Below are 24,122 nucleotides of genomic sequence, written 5' to 3'. Positions count from 1 at the left end.
CGATAATTAAAAAGTACGAAAATTAAAGTGCAATTAAATACAATAACAATAAATAAAATGCGATAATTAGAAGTGCAATTAAATATAAAATAAAGGAAATAAAATATGAAATAAAAGAATTATGCTTATTTAAACTTCCGTAACCATGATGTTTGACGCGTTAATTTTAGTTTTATGCCCATGGGTTAATTGTCCTTTGTCCTGGATTATTTAATATGTCCGTCTGTTTTTGTCCATAACAGTCCATCAGTCATAAATATAAAGTGCGAGTGTCCTCGTCAAATTATCCTTATACCCGAAGTTAAATATTCTAACTAATTGGTGACTTAAACTGTAACAAGATTTTAATACTTTGTTTAATAATTACACCAGGATGTCGACTGAGTGTAACCCAAGGTTTTAATATTTTGTTATCAATTATACCAAGTGTCCTTGTACATAATTTCACCCCTGTTTTAATTATTTTAGTGGCTATTAATCCATTCCCGTGTCCGGTTAAATGAACGATTATTCGTACATATAAATACCCCGCCCATCGTGTCCGATCGAGTGTATATGGTAATTTATAGGGACGCCCAATTGTAAATCTTTATATTAACATTAACAAACTATCATTTAGTTAAACAAATATAAAGCCCATTAATAGCCCATAGTCTAATTTCCACAAGTGTTGTTCTCTTGTCCAAACCCCGATTATGGTACAAAGCCCAATTACCCCGTCTTTAATATTTAGTACAACATCATGATTACTTTGGCTCAAATAAGCATAATAATAACTTAAGTACGAGACATTAATTTAAAAAGGAGAACATAGCTTACATTGATTATTTATCGCGTAGTGGTATACGGACAGAGCTCCGACTTTAAAATCCGTAAAAATAACTTTTACATAACCCAAACTAATCTAATATAACACTAATCTATACTATATATATATATATATATATATATATATATATATATATATATATATATATATATATATATATATATATATATATTTATATTATACTACGGAGTATTATTATTATTCTCTTCTTTTACTCGGCCAAATGCTCGAGCCTTTTATAGGCATTTCTGAAATCTTGTGCTCCGCGAGTCGCGATAGCAAAGGGCTGGGATCTCCGCGAGTCGCGGAGATCGTGAATACAGCTCATCCAAGTTTGGAACTTTGCTTTGTCGACATATTATTTATATAATTATAATATTTAAATAATTAATATAATTATTTAAATATTATATTATATTCTCGTGCATAGTTGACTCGTAATTTTTAGTCCGTTGCGTCGAGCGTTGAGAGTTGACTCATGTCCTGGTTCCGGATTTTCAAACGTCCTTTCGTACTATTTTATATCGTGCACTTTACGTTTCGCGATTTGTAATTTGCACAAAAATTGTTCTCCTTAAATTTCAAAATCCGTGCGAGTCTTTTACTCACTTTTTAGTGGCACTTTTAAGTGTACTATGGCTTTAGTGGCACTTTTTCTTCAATTCTTTAATCTTCGCTCTTCGTCTTCACATTTATTTATTTAAACAATTACAATGAAAATATAATACAATTACATATAAAAATCTATTATTTAGGAGGGATATTGCTATGAAATATATGTTCCTTTTTAGCCTTATCAGTCACATTCGAAGCAACCATTAATGGGGAAACATGGGATGCAGAAGCTGGACTCTCTGTTGAAGCTGACATAGATGATCAAGCTCTTACAACAACTTTAAAGTCAAAAATAAACTACAAATATGATTGGATCATCGATTCTGGGTGCTCAAATCATATGACCAACGATGTGACGAAGCTGCAAGAAATGGAGGATTACAAAGGAAAGAGAGTCGTGTTGACAGCCAACAATTCAAGGTTGTCTATTTCTCACATTGGAAAGACAATAATTCCAAATGAAGGCGACTCTCATAAGCTCCAACTCGAGAAGGTGTATCTTGTCCCTGGCCTAAAGAAGAATTTACTGTCAGTACCACAATTAACAGCAGAAGGGAACTATGTGCTCTTTGGACCAGAAGATGTGTCCGTATTCAAGAGAGTGAAGGTGGTTGGCAATCCAATTATGCAAGGAAGAAGAATAGAGTCGGTCTATGTACTATCTGCTGAAACAGCATATGTGGATAAGATTCGAAAAAATGAAACGGCTGATCTTTGGCATGAACGTCTTGGGCATGTGGGCTACAACAAGTTAAAGGAGATGATGGTAAAACATATAGTAAATGGGCTTCCTCAAATTGATATTCGAACAGATACAATATGTGCTGGATGTCAATTTGGAAAAGCTCACCAATTACCATTCAAGGAGTCACAACATCAGTCCAAGACACCACTAGAGCTCATACACTCAGACGTCTTTGGCCCAGTGAAACAAACATCACTTGGAGGAATGAAGTATATGGTGACATTCATTGATGACTTCTCAAGGTATGTGTGGGTTTACTTCATGAAGGAAAAGTCGGAGACTTTTCAAAAGTTTAAAGAGTTCAAGAAGAAGATAGAAAGTGAACTCAATAATAAGATTAGGTGCTTACGCACAGATAATGGAGGAGAATATTTATCGACTGAGTTCAATATCTATCTTGAGAAGCACAAGATTAGAAGACAATTAACTTATCCCAATACTCCACAACATAATGGAGTCGCAGAACGCAAGAATCGTCACCTTGCCGAAACTTGTAGAAGTATGCTTCATGGTAAGAATGTGCCAGGAAGATTTTGGGCTGAATGTATGAAAACTGCATCATACGTGATAAATAGGCTTCCACAAGCAAAGTTGGGGCATATTTCACCGTATGAAAGATTATGGAAGATCAAGCCAACCGTCAATCATCTCAAAGTCTTTGGATGTGTATGCTACGTCTTCGTGCCAGATCATCTACGAAGCAAATTTGATAAGAAGGCAATTCGGTGCATTTTTGTCGGTTATGATGAATCAAGAAAAGGATGGAGATGCTGTGATCCAAATACTGGAAAGTGCCATACTTCAAGAAATGTGGTATTTGATGAAGCTTCTTCATGGTGGTTACCTCAAAAGATAGAGCTTCCAGAATCTCATGGATTAGAAGAAGGCCCAGAAGAAAAAGAAGAACCTAAAGAGAAGATATTGGATCCAATAAAAGAAGGAGAAGGGTCGTACTCTAAGGAAAAGAGTCCATGGAAAACTGGTGTACATCAATCTATATCCGAGGAGGTTCGTCCAAGCCAAAAGGAAGTCGAGGAGCATGCACAAGAATTAAGGAGATCAACAAGGCCGAGACAACCTAATCCAAGGTATGCCAATGCTGCTTATGTGGATGAATCAATACCTATTGAACATTCTACTTATGAAGAAGCAGCGCAAAGTCGAGAATGGCAGAAAGCGATGGAAGAAGAAATTAATGCACTAAAAGAAAACCAGACATGGAGTTTAGTTCCAAAGCCAAAAGATGTAAAACCAATATCTTGTAAATGGGTTTACAAGGTGAAGACTCGATCAGATGGCTCCATTGAAAGGTATAAAGCTCGACTTGTTGCTAGAGGTTTTTCTCAACAATATGGCTGGATTATGAAGAAATGTTTAGTCCAGTGGCGAAGATCACAACAATTCGAGCTCTACTAGCTTTAACCGCTAGCAAATCTTGAAAGTTGTGGCAGATGGATGTCAAGAACGCTTTCTTACATGGAGAACTTGACAAAGAAATTTATATGGAGCAACCAAGAGGCTTTGAGAACAAGTTCCATCCTGACCATGTCTGCAAATTAAAGAAAGCACTATACGGCTTGAAGCAGGCTCCAAGAGCTTGGTACGGGAAGATTGGCGAGTTCTTGGTACAAAGTGGTTTCACAGTTGCTCCTTCAGATTCTAGTTTATTTGTGAAACAAGATCAAGGAAAATTAGCCATAATGCTAGTATATGTGAATGACTTAATCATTACGGGAGATTATTATGAGGAGATCCAAAGAACAAGAGAGAATCTGTCTATCAGATTTCATATGAAGGAGCTTGGAGAACTCAAACATTTTCTTGGACTCGAAATAAAGCAGAAAAGAGAAGGATTATTTCTGGAATAATAGAAATATGCGCGAGATCTTTTACAAAAGTATGGAATGCTTAATTGCAAACCTATCTCAACTCCGATGGATCCGAATACAAAACTACGAGCAGATGAAGGAAAAAGTCTTCAAGATGTTACCATGTATCGAAAGTTGGTCGGAAGTCTTATTTATCTCACACTAAGCCGGCCAGACATATCTTATGCAGTTGGAGTGGTTAGTCGATACATGAGCAATCCGAAGAAGCCTCACCTTGATGTTGTACGACGCATCTTAAGGTATGTTAAATGCACTATTAACTTTGGTATTTTATACAAGAAAACAAAAGAATGTCACGTGACTGGATATTGTGACGCCGATTACTCTGGAGACTATGATACACGACGGTCAACAACTGGATACATGTTTAGTCTTGGATCAGGAGTAATATCATGGTGCAGCAAGAGACAACCAACAGTATCCTTGTCAAGCACTGAAGCAGAATATCGATCGGCATCATCAACAACACAAGAAATTACATGGTTGAAACGACTAATGGAAGATCTTCATCAATCAACAGATTATCAAGTAAATCTTCTTTGCGATAAACTATCAGCTATACGACTAGCAGAGAATCCAGTCTTTCATGCAAGAACAAAACATATAGAAGTGCACTATCATTATGTTCGCGAGAAGGTCCTTGAAGGGAAAATCAAGATGATGCCAACAAAGACAGATGAACAGGTTGCAGATATATTCACCAAGAGCCTAAGTAAACCGAAGTTTACAAAATTCAGAGAAGCACTTGAAATGGTCTGCAAGACATCGTTGGAAGAAAATTTGCATTGAGGGGGAGTGTTAAAATACAATGCAAATTTGGTATTAGTAGATGTATATATATGTAAAATATCTAGATATTAATATGTATAAGAAAATAACTAGAATTTAGAATATGGTAGGAAAAATCTAGAAATTTGTATTTGATAGGAAAAATCTAGATATTTGTATGTGTAGAAAATATCTAGATATTTATCCATGGAAATATCTAGTTTCTAGAATGTTCCATGAGTTAGTATAAATATGGGTGATGAGTAGTTCATTGGTGTAAGGTGTGAGTAAGTGAAGTGTGAAGTAGAGAAGAAGTAAGAAGTGAAGAAGAGTTAGAAGTAGAAGTTGTGAAGAAGTAAGAGTGTGAGTTAATATTGTAATTGTTTCTTTGTATTAATAAAAGTGTTCTTTGTTAAGTTTCCCGGTTAAGCCTCAGTTTGTGTTTAAGTTCTTAGTGTACTTGTGTTGTATCTATTATATGGTCGGCTTTACCGCCTAAGTGATATATGGTCGGTTATACCGCATATATGGTCGACATTGTCGCCTAAGTATTATTGTGCACTAAGGATTTATAAAATTAAAGGCTAACCAACGTCAAAGTGTTGGTGTAGTGAGTGAGTATAACCTAGGTCCTCTATAGTGGGTGTGTTGGGCTCGTCGAAGCTTCCAACAGGTAACCATCAAACTTCATCTTTTAAATTCTTAATTTGAATCAAGTTGTTCGATATTTTGTTAGTTTTGCCTTAATTTTACCTATCTGTAGTATCATACATATTGCGTGACGTAACATTCGTAAATTATAATAGAAAGACAACAACCGGCCATAGATTATATCTCTTAGAGCAAGAGTGGTGGTGATACTACTATTAAACTGTTTGTGACATTACTACTGAAAAGTGGAGAAGGAATAATGCTTATAATCCAGAAGATACAATTCTAAATTAGTGTGTACTAGTTCCAAGTGTTCTACAATGCTAATAATCTTAAAAAGAACAAGAATACATGTTTTAAGTATTGTCTGATGCTATCATGCTAATGTATATAGAAATAAGAATCTAGAAGTATGTTAAAGACCAAAAAGTAAGTTTTCAACTTGTATTTGCTTAATCATAAGCCACACAAATGAAAACGTTATCATTTTTCTCATTATTTTAACAAAAGTTTATTGCATGGCTGTTTTCATGCCCGGAAAATGTAAGCAAATAAAAGTTCGTTCCAAATATCAGGAACTCCGGGAAGACACCAATGTGTACAATCAGAAGCACGGTACGGGTTCTTCTTTTGCTCCTTGCTTAAAGGACGCCATAATTTCCGATAGACAGTAGGATGTGCATCTTTTCTATATTGCGTTAATTGTGTTATATTTATTAGTTGTACATTCACCCCTTTCAGTTTCAGTTTTGCCAACGTTGATACCAATATTCTTAGCATTTTCGGATCTGTTCCTCTGTCCCAAAATCCGTCATCCAACACCGGTTCCTTCTCTTCATAACACGATGCTTCCTTTTTTCCGCCCCAATGTGCAGCCCTGAATTAAAACCATAGAAGTTGTAACACTCTCAAAGTAATTAAAACACCAAGAAACCATCGAAAATGCTTCTTTTTAATTCGTACATTGAATGTGTTGCCGTAAGGCCCATGAAAAACATCCTAGTCTTAGCAGGATTGATATGTGCATGTACCCATTTGGACCACGTTTCAAGAACGATTTTATATGCTTCAACATTTTTCACTTTATCGTATACTTGATCTGGATCACCCAAACATGATCCTGGACTCTTCCTGATTGTTAAAAAAAATGGTTCAAACACATTACTTTGCTAAATTATTTAATGAAAATATACATCTAATGTCTTTCAGTTGATATCAGAGTTACTAGTTGTTTTCGGAACATGGAAAAGTGTGCAATCGAACAGGACCCAATCGAACAGGACCCGGTGCTTATGAAGGGCCCAAAATTATAAAATGCTTATATACTAGTCCTTTTATTTTATACCGTGACGGAATACATTAAGATAAATTCTACTAATTGTAGTTAACTAGATCATGGGCTTAAAAGATTAATCATTATATATTGAAAAGTTAACGTTTATAAGGACCCAATTCCCATGTATCAAAAAGAGACTTCAAAACTAATGAGACGGCCCTACATACAGAGTTATGATATGATTATGAACTTACAAGAACTTAATGATGGGTAATCTCCACCAAAGATAGGTATTAAAGACAAGTATATCAGCATTCACCCAATGTCTAGCATGTTTCTCAATGTTTTCAATTCGAATAGTTCGATGATCAAGTCGATGATTTGATGGATCATCCCCATTAGATTCCACTAGCATTGGCGCCCAGTAGTAGTCAATTGATATATTGTATTCCTGTAATCTTTTATTGATTAGTTTCATTGATTATGTAGATAAATTCTTTTTACCACTCACCAACAGCAACATATACAAAATTAAGGACTGACTTGTGCCCTGAAGGTGTACAAGGTATGATTGAGAGCTCCCATATTAACCTTCTTTTTACCGGGGATGAACGAATGAAGCATGCAGAGCATCGAATCCCATTGGTTTCGATTTACTGAATCTCCTACAAACAATAGTCTTTTACCCTTTAGTTTCTCTATTATTGCTTTTCCATCAAACCTACTCATTTCACAAACAAACAAACATTGAATAAAAGTTTGTTATAGTAAAACAGAATCGACAACTTTAATTAGATGTTACTCAATCATTGTACATGTCATGCAAACATTTGAAAGAAATTAATTAAAGAGATCAAGATTGGATGAGAGACCTAGGGAAGTCACAACCATGCGGTTGCCATCTCCATTGTTGATATTTAGAATCGCGTCTTCCATAAGTTAAGCAAGCTAAATCACCATGAAGATAAGGGCACTCTTCTTCTTTATACAAAGGGTAATGACTCTTGTTATCATGAATCCATCGGCCCACGAACAAATCGCAGCTGGTTTTAGTAATGGACGGTGGTGCCCTAATCTTTAGCCTTTTATGATCAAGAACTTGTGTACCATTCTCTATATTTGTAACTATACTTGCATTTGCACTTGCATATGAAGTTTTATTTGTAAAAGTAATTACCTTAATATTACTACTTGCTACTTGATGATTATTGTTTCTATAAAAGTTTAAAGTTGCTACTCCACCAAAAAAAACCATGACTATGCTAAAATGAAACATAGACTTCATATCCCATAATATTGAACACTGTCTCTTTCCCATCCCTTTCTTGACACAGACACACTTTGAATCACACCACCAATTTTTCCACAACTACTAATTAAAAATAAAAATTTACATACCAATTCAATTTCTAATTTAACCATTGACAAGATGTTGATAGAGTAGTCTCATCATCAATAAATAGTAAAAGAAATATGACTTTTCTTGAAATGAATAATCGTATATATATAATTTTTCTTAATCGTGTAAACTAAGTAACAATACATTAGTTATAAATAATATGGACTAATAAAGGGCTTATGAATTAGTGGTATCGAGGTAACTTATTAATTTTAAAGTTGTGAATTCGAATCCATGAACAATTTAATGGGCATGTGTTTGTTAATTTGATGCTCCAAATAAATAATATAATACTTCATTTTATAATAATGAATAATATAATATAAATTATATAATCATTTTTAGACCTTAATTAAAAAATAAGTTATTAAGAAAATGTACTCTAGGATCTAAAGAACAATATAATCATTTTTATAAAAGGCCCTATGAGTCTTGGTAGAATACTAGTGGACTTTAATTTCTTCTTTTTTATGGGGCATTTGATTGTTGTTTTTGTACTTATTGTGTTTCGTTTTCACTACTTCAGTTGTATTTCTCTAGTTCTCATGTTTATCATATCTCCGATTATGTTTATATATATAAAGAGAATTGGGCCCCTGAAAACTCTGTGCCTCGAGTGGTCGATTACCTTGTTCCTCTCCGGGCCATCAGTCATTATATCACTAAAGGAATAAATGGAGCGGTTCCGGTGCAATTAAATATTTTGTAACGTCACTTGTTAGCTACGTTGTGTAGTAGTCGATGCTTTAATAGTTTTCATTACTTTAATTTTCGGGTGGTAGGTTGCATGACAATATACGGAGTAAGTAATTAATTAGGAGTAATAAGCAAGCAGTCACATGGATTATCTATTATACTATGTCATATCTACGTACAGTTTATTTAATTGGATCGAATTTTCATTCGATAATGATAATTGAACGCTTAATTTATTGTTCTTTAATATGGTTAATGGGGTAAGAAAACCGGTCTACGTATTGAATTAATACATGACTGAAAGACGTCAAGTATGCATTAGCAGCATTACTCCTTTCTATTAATAGAAACTAGTTATGGAACCCTCGCGCCGGGGTTCGATTTTCAATGTATTTTATTTTGTTTAATTTGTAAAATTATTTAGTGGCTAACGATCATGTCGTTGAAGCGCAACTCGAGTCGAATTAAAAGGTATAACTCGTCAAAGATTTAAATGTTATTTTACATATCCACGTTTCGCTATGAAATTGTCGACTTTTAAAAATTTAACGCAAAATAAACGTGTATGAAACGTACCTCAAATATTTATCGTTTTTTAAAAAGCGTTCGTTTTGCCTATAGTTAGTGTCATTGTGTTCCTAAAATTATTTCGAGTTTAACGATGTTGTCGGAAAAATTTAACTCGTTGCGAGCGAGAAGATATGACCCGTTGAATATTTGGGTGGAGTTTAGTTAAGATTTTTTATGAAAATAGTTATTTGAAACTTTACCCCCCTGTTTAGGGGGTCGGTTTTATTTTTTGAACAAAGTTGGGGGCTTTATTTGGGAAAAGGAAGGAAAAAGTAATAAAAAAAAGTGAAAGGACGAAAATGCCACTAGTTACTATTCACCATTTTTGACTAATAGTTAATACTAGTTGTTGAACCCTCGCTTCGCGCCGGGGGTTCGGTTTTCAATGTATTTTATTGCGTTTAGTTTGTAAAAATATTTCGTGGCTAAAGAATGATGTCGTTGAAGCGCAACTCGAGTCAAACTAAAAGGTATAACCCGTGAAAGATTTAAATGTTATTTTAAATTAACAATATATGTCCATCTCCGCGTTTAGCTATGTAATTATAGACTTTTAAAAATTTAACGCAAAATCAACGTGTATGAAAAGTACATCAAATATTTAGCATTTTTTAAAAAACGCTCGTTTTGCGTATAGTTAGTGACATTGTGTTCCTAAGATTATTTCGAGTTTAACGATGGTGTTGGAAAAATTTAACTCGTTGCGAGCGAGAAGATATGACCCGTTGAATACTTGGGTGGAGTTTATTTAAGATTTTTTATGAAAATGGTTATTTGACACTTTACCCCCCTATTTGGGGGTCGATTTGAATATTTGAAAAAAGTGTGAGGGTCTTTGTTGGTGTAGTGAAATTTAATTAGAATTAAAAAAAGGTGAAAAGACAAAAATGCCCATAGTTTGTCTAATAGTTAATATAGTAATATCAATATCAATATAAATAGTACCGAGTAGTAGCTAGTAGTACTATGCATTAAAATAAAAATATTCTATATGTTCAAATCACAAGTTTAGTATAGTAATATTTACTCTCTTAAAGTGTTTATATTTTCGCCAATGAGGCCTTGCTTCATTGGTATCCATATTTCATGGATTCGAGAGTGACCCAAGTTCGAGTCTAACAACTAACAACTAACCTTGCCTTTAAAAAAAAGTGTTTATATTTTCATTTTCATTTTCATTTTGGTTTATGTAGTTTACCTAGATTATAAGGGTGGTGTTAGAGTGCAGTAAATAACAAAAGTACATCAGCAACAAATAAGGTCAAATAATCATATTTGATTTTTGGGATCAGATTATACACTCATCATTTCCCATTTTAACATGGTCACATGTTCAACTTACAGCCAAAGATAACGAGTCAAAGTCTGCCAACGCTGCTACATTTCCTTAATAGTTAAATAGGGGTTCCAAAAGTGTTATTGGATCCATTCTACTTTAGGAAGTAGCTATTATCAGAAATTGTGTATATAACACTTGTAACATGAACTTAATACAATCTGTATCAATTTAGAAATCAATATAAAGACCAAGTTTCTTACATTTTACATATCAATTTCATCATTTATAACAGGCGGTCCCTATATTTTTTAACGTGGTTGGTCACCGTGGTTTACACAAGTTACGCAAATGACCCTGTCAGCAATGATCGTTAAGTTTTTCCGTTAAATCATAACATGTGACTTGCACATTAGGATATTTTTGTCATTTCCGTAACCTTTATCTTTATTAGAATGAGTAAGTATATTAGGATTGGTCTAATCCGATTGTATAGTGAGTTCGGTTCATTAAGGTTTGATTATATCCATTGGTTTTTCAAGAGGGTTCATCTTCATCCTTACTTCACCTTCCGATTCTTCATTTTTTTCTTTCTATTGACATTCTGTTAGAAATCGGGTATGAACTGACTGCCGGATTCGTTCTTGAATCGTGTAATCACTTTCTCTATAAAGTATTTCGACCATACGATTGCATTGGTTGCACAAAATCTTTACAGGGATAAGACAAGAACGCAATCAATGTTTTTGGCAATGAAATCACTGATCAAATTGTTAGAGAGTATGTGTGTGTTTTCTGTTTGCTGATGAATGCATAATATGAACAAAACGTCCACATAAAACTGTTATAGAAACAGTTGGGAAATGAAAGGGTGTGTCCCTTCATTTTTGGCGGGAAAAGACGTTATACCGAAAAGGCATGTCTATTCGTTGAAAGGGTTCAAATGCACTTTTCTTAAGTAACGACTAGTGCAATTTCGATTGAGGTTTCAGGGCGCTGCCCCGAGCCTCGCGAGGGGCGCTGCCCCTTGGACCCCGCAAGGGGGCGCAGCCCCCTTGACCCCCGCATTTTGCGCTACATTTAGCAGCCAACTCTTACAGGCGCGTACTCCACACTCTCCGAACCCGTTGTTAAGTAAAGCTAGCTAACACCTGCATTCAAGTAAATCGCAACTAACTAAAATGCACGTTGGATGACACTAAAATCACCAACAAATCCCCCCCATTTTAGTGTAATCCTTCATTTACTAAAATAAGTAAACAAACATAACAAGCTAATGCATAAATGAAAATGTTTCAGAAATTGAATTTTCACTTAGTATAATATTTACGAGAATTCGAGTATCAGGGTGTTTCAGAAATTGAACCCTTCCACTCATATGAAAACTATAAAATATTATACACATCAGTTTCTTATATAACCCTAAGGTTGTATTCTCGAGTTTTTTTTAAGAAAGAGAAGAAAGGAAATGGAGGGAGAACATACTAATCAACCACGAGTTTTTTTGAGGAAGGAAAGGAGGGGAGAGGAATGGGTTTGAGATGATAATACCTAAGCTTTTTATCTAAATTGCAATCCTCCCATTTTTGGGATGATTGGAGTGGAAAACAATTAACTTACTTTTGTGATTACTGTTATCTCGGTTACTTTGTGATTTTTATTACCGAGAACTTCCCCAATCAAGATGTACTCCACAAAGTGTATTCAAACTCATCTGCCGAATTAGTTTTATTTCTATTTCTATTGCTTATATAATACGGAGTATCATATTGTACTATTTATATAAAGATCGTAATAATAATTAATAATAATATTAACAATATGTGGCAACTCTTTTTAGATATACTGTGTAACGTAGCATAGTCATACATGATATTCATGTTGACTTATATATATATATATATATATATATATATATATATATATATATATATATATATATATATATATATATATATATATATATATATATATATATATATGTATGTGTGTGTGTGTGTGTGTGTGTGTGTGTGTATGTTATTTTCTTTTCTTTTCCTTTCAACTCGAGAATACATCTAAATTATTTCATACTATTTTCCTTTCTATCCATATACTCTCTTCTCTTCTCCATTCCATTCTTTTCTGCCTAAAAAAAAACTCGAGAACACAGTGTAAGACAATCTTGACACTATTATAAGCCATGTGTCTCAATCCTTCAGTGAACATATTGGCAGCTAAGTCCAAAGCTCCATTGAAGCGGTAAAACTTCATGCTCACATAGATAGTCCTTTTACATCTTGCACCTGCATATGCAATTTTTTAAAAGAACTATTAAGAAGAATAACTTCAACCTAACTCAACTTGCAGGTCTAAACACATACTTTGGAATCAGAATTTTATGTGTTTCAATCTTCAGAAAGTATGCTTACCTCATTGAATTCAGCTTCTAGCGTTGTACTAGAATGGAATTGGGCATCTCACTTTGGAAGACTTATGTGGACTTCAATCCCACTCCAATAGCCGACTTGTGCACTAAATCTCGGGCTAATGCTTTAGTCAAGTGATCCGCTAAATTTTGTTGTGATTTAACGAAACTTACGGATATCACTCCATGTGAAATCAGCTCGCAAACCATACTGTGTCTAACACCTAAGTGTCTAGACTTTCCATTGTAAATTTGGCTATAAGCCTTAGCCAAAGTAGCTTCACTGTCACAACGGATGGAAATAGGAGATATTGGCTTTGGCCACAAAGGTATTTCATGAATCAGATTCCTCAACCAATTAGCTTCCTTACCAGCTGCAGCTAAAGCTACAAATTCAGACTCCATGGTTGAATTTGTAATACATGTTTGCTTCTTAGAAGCCATGATATAGCACCTCCTCCAAGTAGAAATATCCAACCAGTCGTAGATGAATGATCTTCACTGTTGGTTATCCAACTTGAATCCGAATATCCTTCTAAAACTGAAGGGAACCCAGTATAAGTGATACCATAACCCATAGTAACCTTTAAATACTTGAATACTCTAACCACAGCACGCCAATGAGTAGCATTTGGATTACTAGTAAACCTACTCAGTTTTCCCACTATGAAAGTAATATCGAGGCGTGTGCTTGTCATAGCATACATCAAACATCCAATTGTTCGAGAGTATTCAAGCTGTGATACAGCTTTACCTGAATGGGGCGTAAGCTTCACAGTTGTATCAATGGGAGTATTCAAGGGAGAACATTGATCACACTTAAATCGTTTCAGAATCTTCTCAATATAATGAGATTGTGTGATCGTGATACCTCTATCATCCCTTTTAATCCTTATCTCTAGGATTACATCCGCCACTCCCATGTCCTTCATGGAGAACTTCGAAGATAAAAACTCCTTTTTTCTATCAACTTGATCTTGGTCAGTACCAAAGATCAACATGTCATCCACGTATAAGCAAATGATCACACCTTTTTTGGATTGATCGAATTTGCTATATACACATTTGTCAGATTAATTTAGTACAAAACTATTAGACAACACCACATCATCAAACTTCTGATGCCACTGCTTGGGAGCTTGTTTCAACCCGTACAATGATTTAACCAACTTGCACACCTTATGCTCGTGACCTGGCATAACAAACCCTTCTGGTTGTCTCATATACACTTCCTCTTCCAAATCACCATTCAAGAATGATGTTTTGACATCCATTTGATGGATCACTAGATCATACGTAGCAGCAAGTGCTATTAACAATCTAATAATAGTGATATGAGCAACAGGAGCATATGTATCAAAATAATCAATACCCTCTTTTTGTTTAAAGCCTTGGATAACCAATCTAGCTTTAAACTTATCAATTGTGCCATCGACTTTCATCTTTTTTCTTGAAGATCCACTTGTTTCCCAAAGGTTTGCATCCCGGTGGTAAATCTGTTAATACCCAAGTATTATTCTCCAAAATAGAACTCATCTCGTCTTCAATTGCTTCTTTCCAAAAAGCAACGTCACGAGATTTCATAGCTTCATCGAAGGTTCTAGGATCATCATCTATACTATAACAGTAAGAAAATTGTGATTTAACACAATCTCTCGATCCTTCAACTAGGTAAAGTTGAAAATCAGAACCATATGACTTGGGTGTCCTAGTTCTAGAGCCCCTACGAGGTTCTAGTGACTCACTTGGAATTTCTTCCAAGTTAACTCCTTGTGTAGTCTCATTTGAATGAGAAATCATGTGCCTTGGTCTAGGTATTGATGTAAAACGGGAGTCATCAAATATTGCATATCTTGATTCTATAACGATGTTAATCGAAATAAAATCATTAGGTTCTATCACATAAAACCTATAAGCTTTGGAATGCTCAGCATATCCAATAAAGATGCAATCAATACCTCTTTCACCCAAAGTTTTCCTTTTGGGTTCGGTTAATCTTACAATTTCCCGACAACCCCAAACCCGCAAATAATGCAAGTTTGGTTGTTTTTTGTTCCAAAGTTCGTAAGGAGTCATAGTTCCTCTTTTATTAGGAACTTTATTCAAAATGTGACAAGCCGTTAACATGGCTTCTCCCCAAAATCCGTCACTCAAACCCGAGTACGTCATCATGGAATTAACCATTTCCTTGAGAGACCTATTTTTCTCTCCGCTACACCATTTTTTTGTGGTGTATACGGAGCTGTAGTTTAATGAATGATCCCTACAGATTGGAAATACATTGGATCATAATACTCACCACCTCTATCGGTGCGCAATGTTTTAATTAAACCATTTTGTTGTAATTCTACTTCAGTCTTATAGAGTTTTAAATTTTTCTAAGGCCTCATCTTTAGCATGCAAAAGATAAACATAGCAAAACCTAGACGCATCATCTATAAATGTGATTACATACTTCTTATTTCCCAAAGAAGGTGTAGCATGAAAATCACAAAGGTCACTATGAATTAGTTCTAAATTCAAAGACGTCCTGTTTATGGTCTTAAAAGGTTGTTTCGTAATTTTATTCAACATACAAGTATTACATTTTTCTGAACACTTTTCAAAGGTAGGAATTAAATCAACTTTAGACATTTCATACATTCTTTTATAATGTACATGTCCTAGACGAGCATGCCATAAACTTGACTCATTTGAACTAAAACTAATCATGCAAGCAGAATTGTCAACAACAGGAACATTCTTAAGATTCAACATAAACATACCATTATTGTAGTATCCAAATCCAATAAACATGCCACCCTTCAACAAGATATACTTGTCAGACTCAAATACTTGTTTATAACCACACTTATTTAATATAGGATTGAAAATCACATTCTTTCTCAACCTAGGGACATACACAACATTATTTTAAGTAATTATCTTATCAGAACTAAATTGTAAAACAACATCTCCACGACCAAGGACAGGAGTGACTGATTCGTTCCCCATGTGAAGCACATCATCATCAGGTTGAAATGTCTTAAACTAACAGCGATCTTTACATGCATGACATGTGGTCCCGGAATCAATCCACCACGCTATGTTATCATCCTGCACATAAAACGCTTCAGAAATATGTGATACATAATTCTGAACAGAACATATAATACAATCAAAATTCTGACCTTGGTTAGGAACTTGGTCCTTAGACCCGTTTCCCGAACCCGAACCGCTTACTCCATCCTTGTTCTTTCCAACACGACATTCTTTCTTAAAGTGACTAGGTTTGCCACAAATCCAACAAGATTTCTTATCCTTCTTGTTTGAACCATCGTTGTTCCCTTAAAACTTACGTTTCTTTCCATTGAACTTTTTGTTGTTTTTGTTCCCACGTTTACCATCCTCAATCATGTTAACAGAGGATGATGCAACGTCCTTTTCTTTAGTCTTACCACCCTCTTGAACCCGTATTGATTCCTCAATACGTAGGGTGCCTCCCAATTCAGTCAAGGACAATTCTTCCTTCTTATGTTTTAACATGTGTTTGAAAGTCTGCCATGATGGTGGCAGTTTGTCTATAATATAAGACACTGAAATGGATTCATCCATTTTCAGATTGTGTTGTGTAAACTGTCCCAAAATTCGAAGAATTTCGTGGAACTGTTCCATAACATGCCTTGAATCCACCATTTTGTAATTATTGAAATTACTCACAAGAAACTTCTTACTAGAAGCATCTTCGGCCATGTATTTGGATTCAAGTGAATCCCATAATTCCTTTGCAGTTTCTACAGATTGGTAAACATCAAAAAGAGCATCAGACATACCATTTAGAATGTGGCCACGACATATGAAATCATCGTTATCCCACTTGTTTCTTCTCCTGATTTGATCCAGAGTTGCATCCTCAGGAAGTTCTGGCATGAGGGTGGATAGAACATAAACAACCTTCAACGTTGTTAACAGAAATCGCATATTCTGTTGCCATCTTCGAAAATTAACTCCTTCAAATTTCTCCAGTTTTGCAAACTGCCTTATCATCTCTTTCCCCGTTTCCCCAGACATGATTACAAACTAAATACTTTATAGATTTGTTAGAAATCGGGTATGAATTGACTGTCGGATTCGTTCTTGAATCGTGTAATCACTTTCTCTATAAAGTACTTCGACCCTACGATTGCCTTGGTTGCACGAAATCTTTACAGGGATAAGACAAGAACGCAATCAGTGTTTTTGGCAATGAAATCACTGATTACATTGTTATAGAGTATGTGTGTGTTCTCTGTTTGTTGATGAATTCAGAATATGAACAAAACGTCCACATAAAACTGTTATAGAAACAGTTGGGAAATGAAAGGGTGTGTCCCTTCATTTTTGGCGGGAAAAGACGTTATACCGAAAAGGCATGTCTATTCGTTGAAAGGGTTCAAATGCGCTTTTCTTAAGTAACGACTAGTGCAATTTCGGTTGAGGTTTCGGGGCGCTGCCCCCCTCCACCGCTGCCCCTTGGACCCCGCAAGGGGGCGCAGCCCCCTTGACCTCGGCATTTTGCGCGACAGTTAGCAGCCAACTCTTACAGGCGTGTACTCCACACTCTCCGAACTCGTTGTTAAGTATAGCTAGCTAACACCTGCATTCAAATAAATCGCAACTAACTAAAATGCACGTTGGATAACACTAAAATCACCAACACATTCTTCCCCAATAATTCAAAATCAAACCGTATTTACAAATTAAATTACTAAATTTATATACTACAAGACCCATTTTTCTCATACAAAACCAAGGTTCTTAACTTCTTAATAGCACAACCAGGTAGCCCCTTGCGGTGTATGCAATGGTTTTTGGTTGTTGGGAAGCCAAGATATTACAATAGAAGCTTTTTGACCTTTTGTTCATCTTATTGCTTTTGAAACCCATCAAATTTTTTAAGAATGAACAGTAAGTACAAGGATCAATGCACTCAAGGTTGTCATTTACCATTGAATTCCACCCAAAGGTGCCTTCTGTACATCGCGTTACGGGGACAGTGAGGGAGGAGGGTTTTACCGCCCATGCTCTCAGATTGGGCCGAGTTTCCTCTTGGGTAGCGGTTGAGGGCGGGTTATGCAACTGAAGAGAGATAAACTCAGGCCCGGATATTGGGCTGTGCAGCCTGTGCCACTGCACAGGGCCCATATCCAGCAAGGGCCCAAAAAAGTAAGCTCATCATGTGTATACCTATGATCCATCTTTTAATATTTACTGTATTTATAGAAGTTATCAAAATTAAAATTAAAAAAGAGTACGAATTTCGTGACCGTCGACTTCTGATATCTTAAGTTTTCGCCTCGAAATCTGCATCCACCCCCACTCCATCAACTGAGTAATAGCCACTGAATTAATAATATTAAAGTACTCTTTCTATTATTGTATTTATATTTATTTATTGAATATTGAATATTGTTTATATTTATTATATTCATTTTTATCTGATTCTTAACGTAATATCACGTTGGATTGTTTTTTTTTTTTTTTGAAAGGCAAGATATTTTATTAATAAAATAAAACAGTACACGAAAATAAACTAGAAAGGAGCTAGTCAATACACGAACCAACACATAACCGCATAAAAAGGACGCACACACAAAGGCTCGAAACTAAAGTAGACTCACAAACACGAGGACTAGCTAATATCACGTTGGATTGTATTTGCAATTGTGCTTGAGCTCCGACTCGATTCATTCGAATTTATTTTTACTATCGTATTTATATTCATATTTACCAATTTAATTAATGTTAATCATTAAACAAACATAAAAAAATATTATTATAAAATGGACAAACCACGAGATATTTGGGTTATACATGAAAAAAAATGGACTATCCGCAAAATATTTGAGTTACGACTTACGACTACTCTACTCCTGAAAAGCTTAGTCATGACTTAAATAATGAGGGCCTATTTTTACGTCTCGAACAGGGCCTTAAAAAACGATGAGACGGCCCTGAATAAACGCATTGGTGGTTAAGTTCCCCTTTCAAGAAAAAAAGAAAAAAAAACTAGTTCTTTTACAGTTTAAGTCATTTTTTTAAATTAATCATAATCATACGGAGTATTTAAATATATCTTGAGATGAGATATGTATATATATTTAAATATACGGAAATAACATGAAGCAAGAGATAGAATAAGGAGTACGTTTCGGTTGCATTTAGTGTGATTGAGAATCGCTTGTAACCTACGTTGTGTTCATTATTCATAGCTTATTTAATCACTCCGTAACTATTAATTTTATTATTTATTTAATTGTACATGTGTAATTGAAAATCTGGGTTGTACTATAATAGTAGAAGTTAACTAGTTGGGCGACCTGGTTTTGCGCCGGTTCTCCACCCTTAATAATTAACATTAATTACATAGCTAATTATTGAGAAAGTAACTATTTATTATTATTTTTTGTTTTATTTTTCGTTTTGTCAAAGAATGACCCAAAATAGTTATGTGATTGACTTGTAATAAGCGTGAAAATAATTATTCATCATTTTTTTGTTTTAGTTTTCGTCTTGTCGAGAGAAAAAACTCAAATGCTCAATCAATAAAGTGAGACGTACATCAACGATTGATACAAACGATTGAAAAACTATATATATATATATATATATATATATATATATATATATATATATATATATATATATATATATATATATAGTGGTAGGATCAAGAGGGAAGTAATCATTCGGAGGGAAGCAAAAACTTTTTTTTTTCGTTTTTTGAAAAAACTTTGTTCACGAACATTATAGATAAGATGAAAATATGAACATTTAGTAGAGACACTTTGTGATAAATGTTTTTATTTTGGCGGGAAAACGCTCGAAGAAGTAATATATAACAATTATTGTGTTTTTCGAGCGTATTTTGAGGTTTTAGCTATTGGGGTTTAGATATTAGGGTTTAGATATTAGGGTTTAGATATTAGGGTTTATAGGGTTTAGATATTAGGGTTTAGAAATTTAGGGTTTAGGGTTTAGATTTAGGGTTTAGATTTAGGATTTAGATTGAGTTTTTAACACGAACGGTTTAGAGTTTAGGGTTTAGGGTTTAGGGTTTGGTGTTTTGGGTTTATTCTATAAACCCAAAACACCAAACCCTAAACCCTAAACCTTAAACTCTAAATCGGGCTAAATTTTACTTCACAAAATATGAAAAAAAAAACGTTCATATTTTTCACGAACAATATTATCTTGAATGTTATTTTTGTCGATCGTTTTCCCGCCTAAATAATAACATTCATCACGAAGTGTCTCTTCTAAATGTTCATATTTTCGTGTGATCTTGATGCCGGAAAAAAAAAATAAAAAAAAATGAAAAATTTTTTTTTTGCTTCCTCCCGCTTCCCCCCGATTGGTTACTTCCCCATTGATCCTGCCCCTATATATATATATATATATATATATATATATATATATATATATATATATATATATATATGTGTGTGTGTGTGTGTGTGTGTGTGTGTGTGTGTGTATGTGTGTGTGTGTGTGTGTGTGTATACATATATAATAACAATAAAATGGTTATTAAAAAATGAGTTACGTGTTTAATTTGTAATAAGAAAAATAGTTAAACAATAATAAAGTGAAAAATTATGTGATTAGTTTAATAATAATAATAATAATAATAATAATAATAATAATAATAATAATAATAATAATAATAATAATAATAATAATACGGAGTAATAATAATAATAATAATAATAATAATAATAATAATAATGATGATGATGATGATGATGATGATGATGATGATGATGATGATGATGATGATGAATAGTTATTAGATAGGACGAAGTATGTGGTCGACTTATAAAGAATGAGAAGTTTTATGGTTAAATTATTAAATGTGAACAGTTTGTGGTAAGTTTATAAAAGTTATAAAGTTAAGTATTATAAAGAGTGTGGTTGAATTATAAAAAGTAAAAAGTTTGTTGTAAATTTGTGAAGGTTATAAAGTTCACTATTCATTTGAACTTTGCGTTTTAGATATATAGAATAAAATTAAACGTGATTGAATTAATGCTGTGTGATTTTTATTTTTCTATTCTTTTGAAAAAAAACTTTGCTACATGTAAATGCACCTTTATAATAGAATGGTTTCGACCATAATACTCTAAAATTCCTCACATATTTTAGCCCAATATTATAGTGAGAATAATACTGTCCCAACTTTGTTTCGGTCCGAAGTGGTAACCCAATTAACATCTTAATAATAAACTTGGTACTTGAAGAAGTAAAAAAAAACTAGTTAAATGATACGTGGAATCACGAGTTTTTTTAAAACCAAACTGTTTAATAATAGTATATTTTAGATATTAAGTGAACATAAATGTTAAAGTCATTTAGTTTAATGACCCGCGGAACCACAGATTCCAACTAAAAAACTTGTCGTTCTTTTTACAAACATATTGATATACTTAACTTGATCAGAATAAATGAATTACATTTATTCCCTCACTACTTTTTTCCAATTTTCTTCTCAATTATTATTTTTCTTGTCTTAAAAGCTATATTACAACATTTTATTGAGACATGTATCTCGCATACATATGTAACGTAATTAATCCCGTAAAGAGAACCCATGTTTGAATAACAATAATAATATAGTAATAATAATAAAGTTTGCTCTAATATTGAGTATCTATATTTTTTATTTTTAATAATAATAATTAGTAATAACAAATGGTCAGGGAGTGTTTTACCATAAGGTTGTACATAATGCTTCAAATATTGTACATATAGTCATGAGGGTATTTTAATGACATCATGATGAGGGCTTAAATTTTTTTTCTTTATTTTTAATTTTTTAAGCTTGGATAATTCTTATTTATGACATCATCATTTTAGAGATTTATATGATAATATAGATAGATTTGTTTCCGATAATGTATATGTAAAACTCAAAAAGAAAAGTTAAGTGATTGGAGATTGGTCACCGGTGATTGAAAAATTTAAAAAGAAATTATCGGAGTGGAAGATGAAATCGATGTCCTTTGGTGGAAGATTGACTCTATTAAAATCGGTTCTTAGTAGTCTACGTTTGTATTATTTCTCGCTTTATAGTGTCCCGCCTAGTGTGCTAAAATTACTTGAAAGTGTGAGACGTATATTTTTTTGGGGTGGGGATCTTTCGGGCACAAAAATATCTTGGGTTAAATGGGAAAACATTCTCTTACCATATGAGTCGGGCGGGTTAAATGTCGGGTCCTTGAAAAACAAAAACCTTGCACTTTTAGGCAAGTGGTGGTGGAGGTTTAAAACCGACACCACTAGCTTGTGGACCAAACTTATTCGAAGTATTTATGGAATTGACAGTGGCTTGCGGTCGGTTGATGGACTTGCTCATCTCCCGATCTTGGGTACTTGGTATAATATTATTCTTACAGGACAAAAAATTGAAGAGTGTCATGAGCCTTTCATCAACTCATTCAAATGATCGATTGGTGATGGTAGCGATACTCTTTTTAGGAAAGACATATGGTGCGACACGTCAAGTTTTAAAGATTTGTTCCCAAGGCTTTTTAGACTTGATCGAAACATTGAGGTTGTGGTTAAGGATCGCATAGCACCAGACTGCAGCAGCAACTCGACTTCATTTGCTTAGGACTGGTTGCAGATGCCCAGGGGAAGAACAGAATCGGAATTTATGGAATTACAGCAGCTTCTCCGCTCTATTTCATTTGATTTTTCAGCGCCTTCTTCGTGGTCGTGGGATCTCGCAAACAATTGAGTGTTCACGGTTATAAGGCTCGCGTATCTTATTGATCAACAGGTTCTCGGGAATTCTATTGTTTTGCCTAAAAAAACCTTGCATAATAATCTCATCCCTAAAAAGGTGGAAATTCTCGTTTGGAAAACAAGGAAAAAAAGACTACGGGTTGAACTCGATAAACGTGGTGTGGATCTTTATAGTACTCGTTGCCCCGTTTGCGACGAAGACCTTGAATCGGTTGAACATTTATTCGTCTCGTGTAAATTCTCGAAAGATGTGTGGTCTAGGATCTTCAAATGGTGGAATTTCAACTTGCCTCAAAATCTTGTTTTTTCAGATTTGTTTCTTGGGAAATCGACAAGCACCATGTCTACCCTTGGGACAAAAATTTGGCAATCCGTGGAGTGGATTTGTGCTTATTATATTTGGAAGAATCGTAATATGATGGTGTTTCAAAATAAAGGATGGATACCTCCGGTCGTTATAAGCGAAATCCAAGTAAAATCATTCGAGTGGGTATCGAACCGTATCAAAGACAAGACAATCGATTGGCATGTTTGGCTTACGAATCCTTCTTTAATTTGTACTTAGTTTAGTTTCCTCTTGTATTCTCTTTCGTTTTCGTTTTCATATGTTTCGGCTATTTCTTCTTAGTCGTTAACATTTTGTACTGTATGTTTTCGTTGGTAATATAAAAGTTTCTCTTGCATTTTAAAAAAAAACCCTAAGAATATACATTAATAATAATAAGTCTATCGTAACTTTTGATGAATCGACTATCACTCAAATCAAAATGATACATGTCGTCAGATAGGTCCCATTAATTAATTAATTCAAGATGATAGGTAAGCATGGGTATACATATATTAGTTGGTTGGTTAGGTTTCTTGATCTGGAATGTCTAACGGTGTTAGACATGAAGGTGGTATCATGTATCCTACATACTAAATGGATCAACATCAAAGTTAACCAAAGTGTTGTAGATCAGCTTCAGTTTGTCGCGATCATGGCTGACAAATTTTGGGTGTTTGAAAGCAAGGTGAAACATCTCCGTTTTAACCGAAAGGTTCTAGTAGACGAATGTAGCCGATAGAGAGATTTCAGTTGTGTGGTGAAATGTGCGGAAATGGTTGAATTCGATAAGCTTGTGGAGCGTGGACATCAAGGGAGTGACTGTAATTTGATCGAGTTTCTTGAAGATTGTTCGGACCGTTTCTTATGTTTCACAAGGCTTGAGGTAAGGGGTTTTTCGATTAAATTCG

At 34.3% G+C, this 24,122-nt stretch overlaps 3 protein-coding genes across 3 annotated transcripts; 1 reads left to right on the top strand and 2 right to left on the bottom strand.

Annotated features, from left to right (window-relative positions):
* Positions 1–6,025: 6,025 nt before the first annotated feature.
* LOC139872735 (protein trichome birefringence-like 34) lies at positions 6,026–8,091 on the bottom strand. Its single transcript, XM_071860656.1, has 5 exons — positions 7,646–8,091; positions 7,317–7,494; positions 7,028–7,224; positions 6,461–6,628; positions 6,026–6,374 (listed from the first exon to the last, which is right to left on the bottom strand). Exons 1-5 carry the CDS (start codon positions 8,089–8,091, stop codon positions 6,026–6,028), a joined length of 1,338 nt encoding a protein of 445 aa, XP_071716757.1.
* A 6,449-nt stretch (positions 8,092–14,540) lies between these two features.
* Positions 14,541–17,171, bottom strand: LOC139872734 (uncharacterized). The gene is made up of 4 exons (XM_071860655.1): positions 16,460–17,171; positions 15,763–15,955; positions 15,577–15,651; positions 14,541–15,384 (listed from the first exon to the last, which is right to left on the bottom strand). Exons 1-4 carry the CDS (start codon positions 17,169–17,171, stop codon positions 14,541–14,543), a joined length of 1,824 nt encoding a protein of 607 aa, XP_071716756.1.
* A 4,963-nt stretch (positions 17,172–22,134) lies between these two features.
* LOC139872733 (uncharacterized) lies at positions 22,135–23,451 on the top strand. The gene is made up of 3 exons (XM_071860654.1): positions 22,135–22,514; positions 22,617–22,692; positions 22,921–23,451. The coding sequence occupies exons 1-3, from the start codon at positions 22,135–22,137 to the stop codon at positions 23,449–23,451; spliced, it is 987 nt and encodes a 328-aa protein (XP_071716755.1).
* The last annotated feature ends 671 nt before the right edge of the window (positions 23,452–24,122 follow it).

The sequence above is a fragment of the Rutidosis leptorrhynchoides genome, chromosome 10 (assembly GCF_046630445.1).
Source record: "Rutidosis leptorrhynchoides isolate AG116_Rl617_1_P2 chromosome 10, CSIRO_AGI_Rlap_v1, whole genome shotgun sequence".
In the NCBI taxonomy this organism is placed as follows: Eukaryota; Viridiplantae; Streptophyta; class Magnoliopsida; order Asterales; family Asteraceae; genus Rutidosis; species Rutidosis leptorrhynchoides.
The sequence above is the reverse complement of the archived record's forward strand: the minus strand, read 5'-3'. Positions and strand labels throughout refer to the sequence as shown.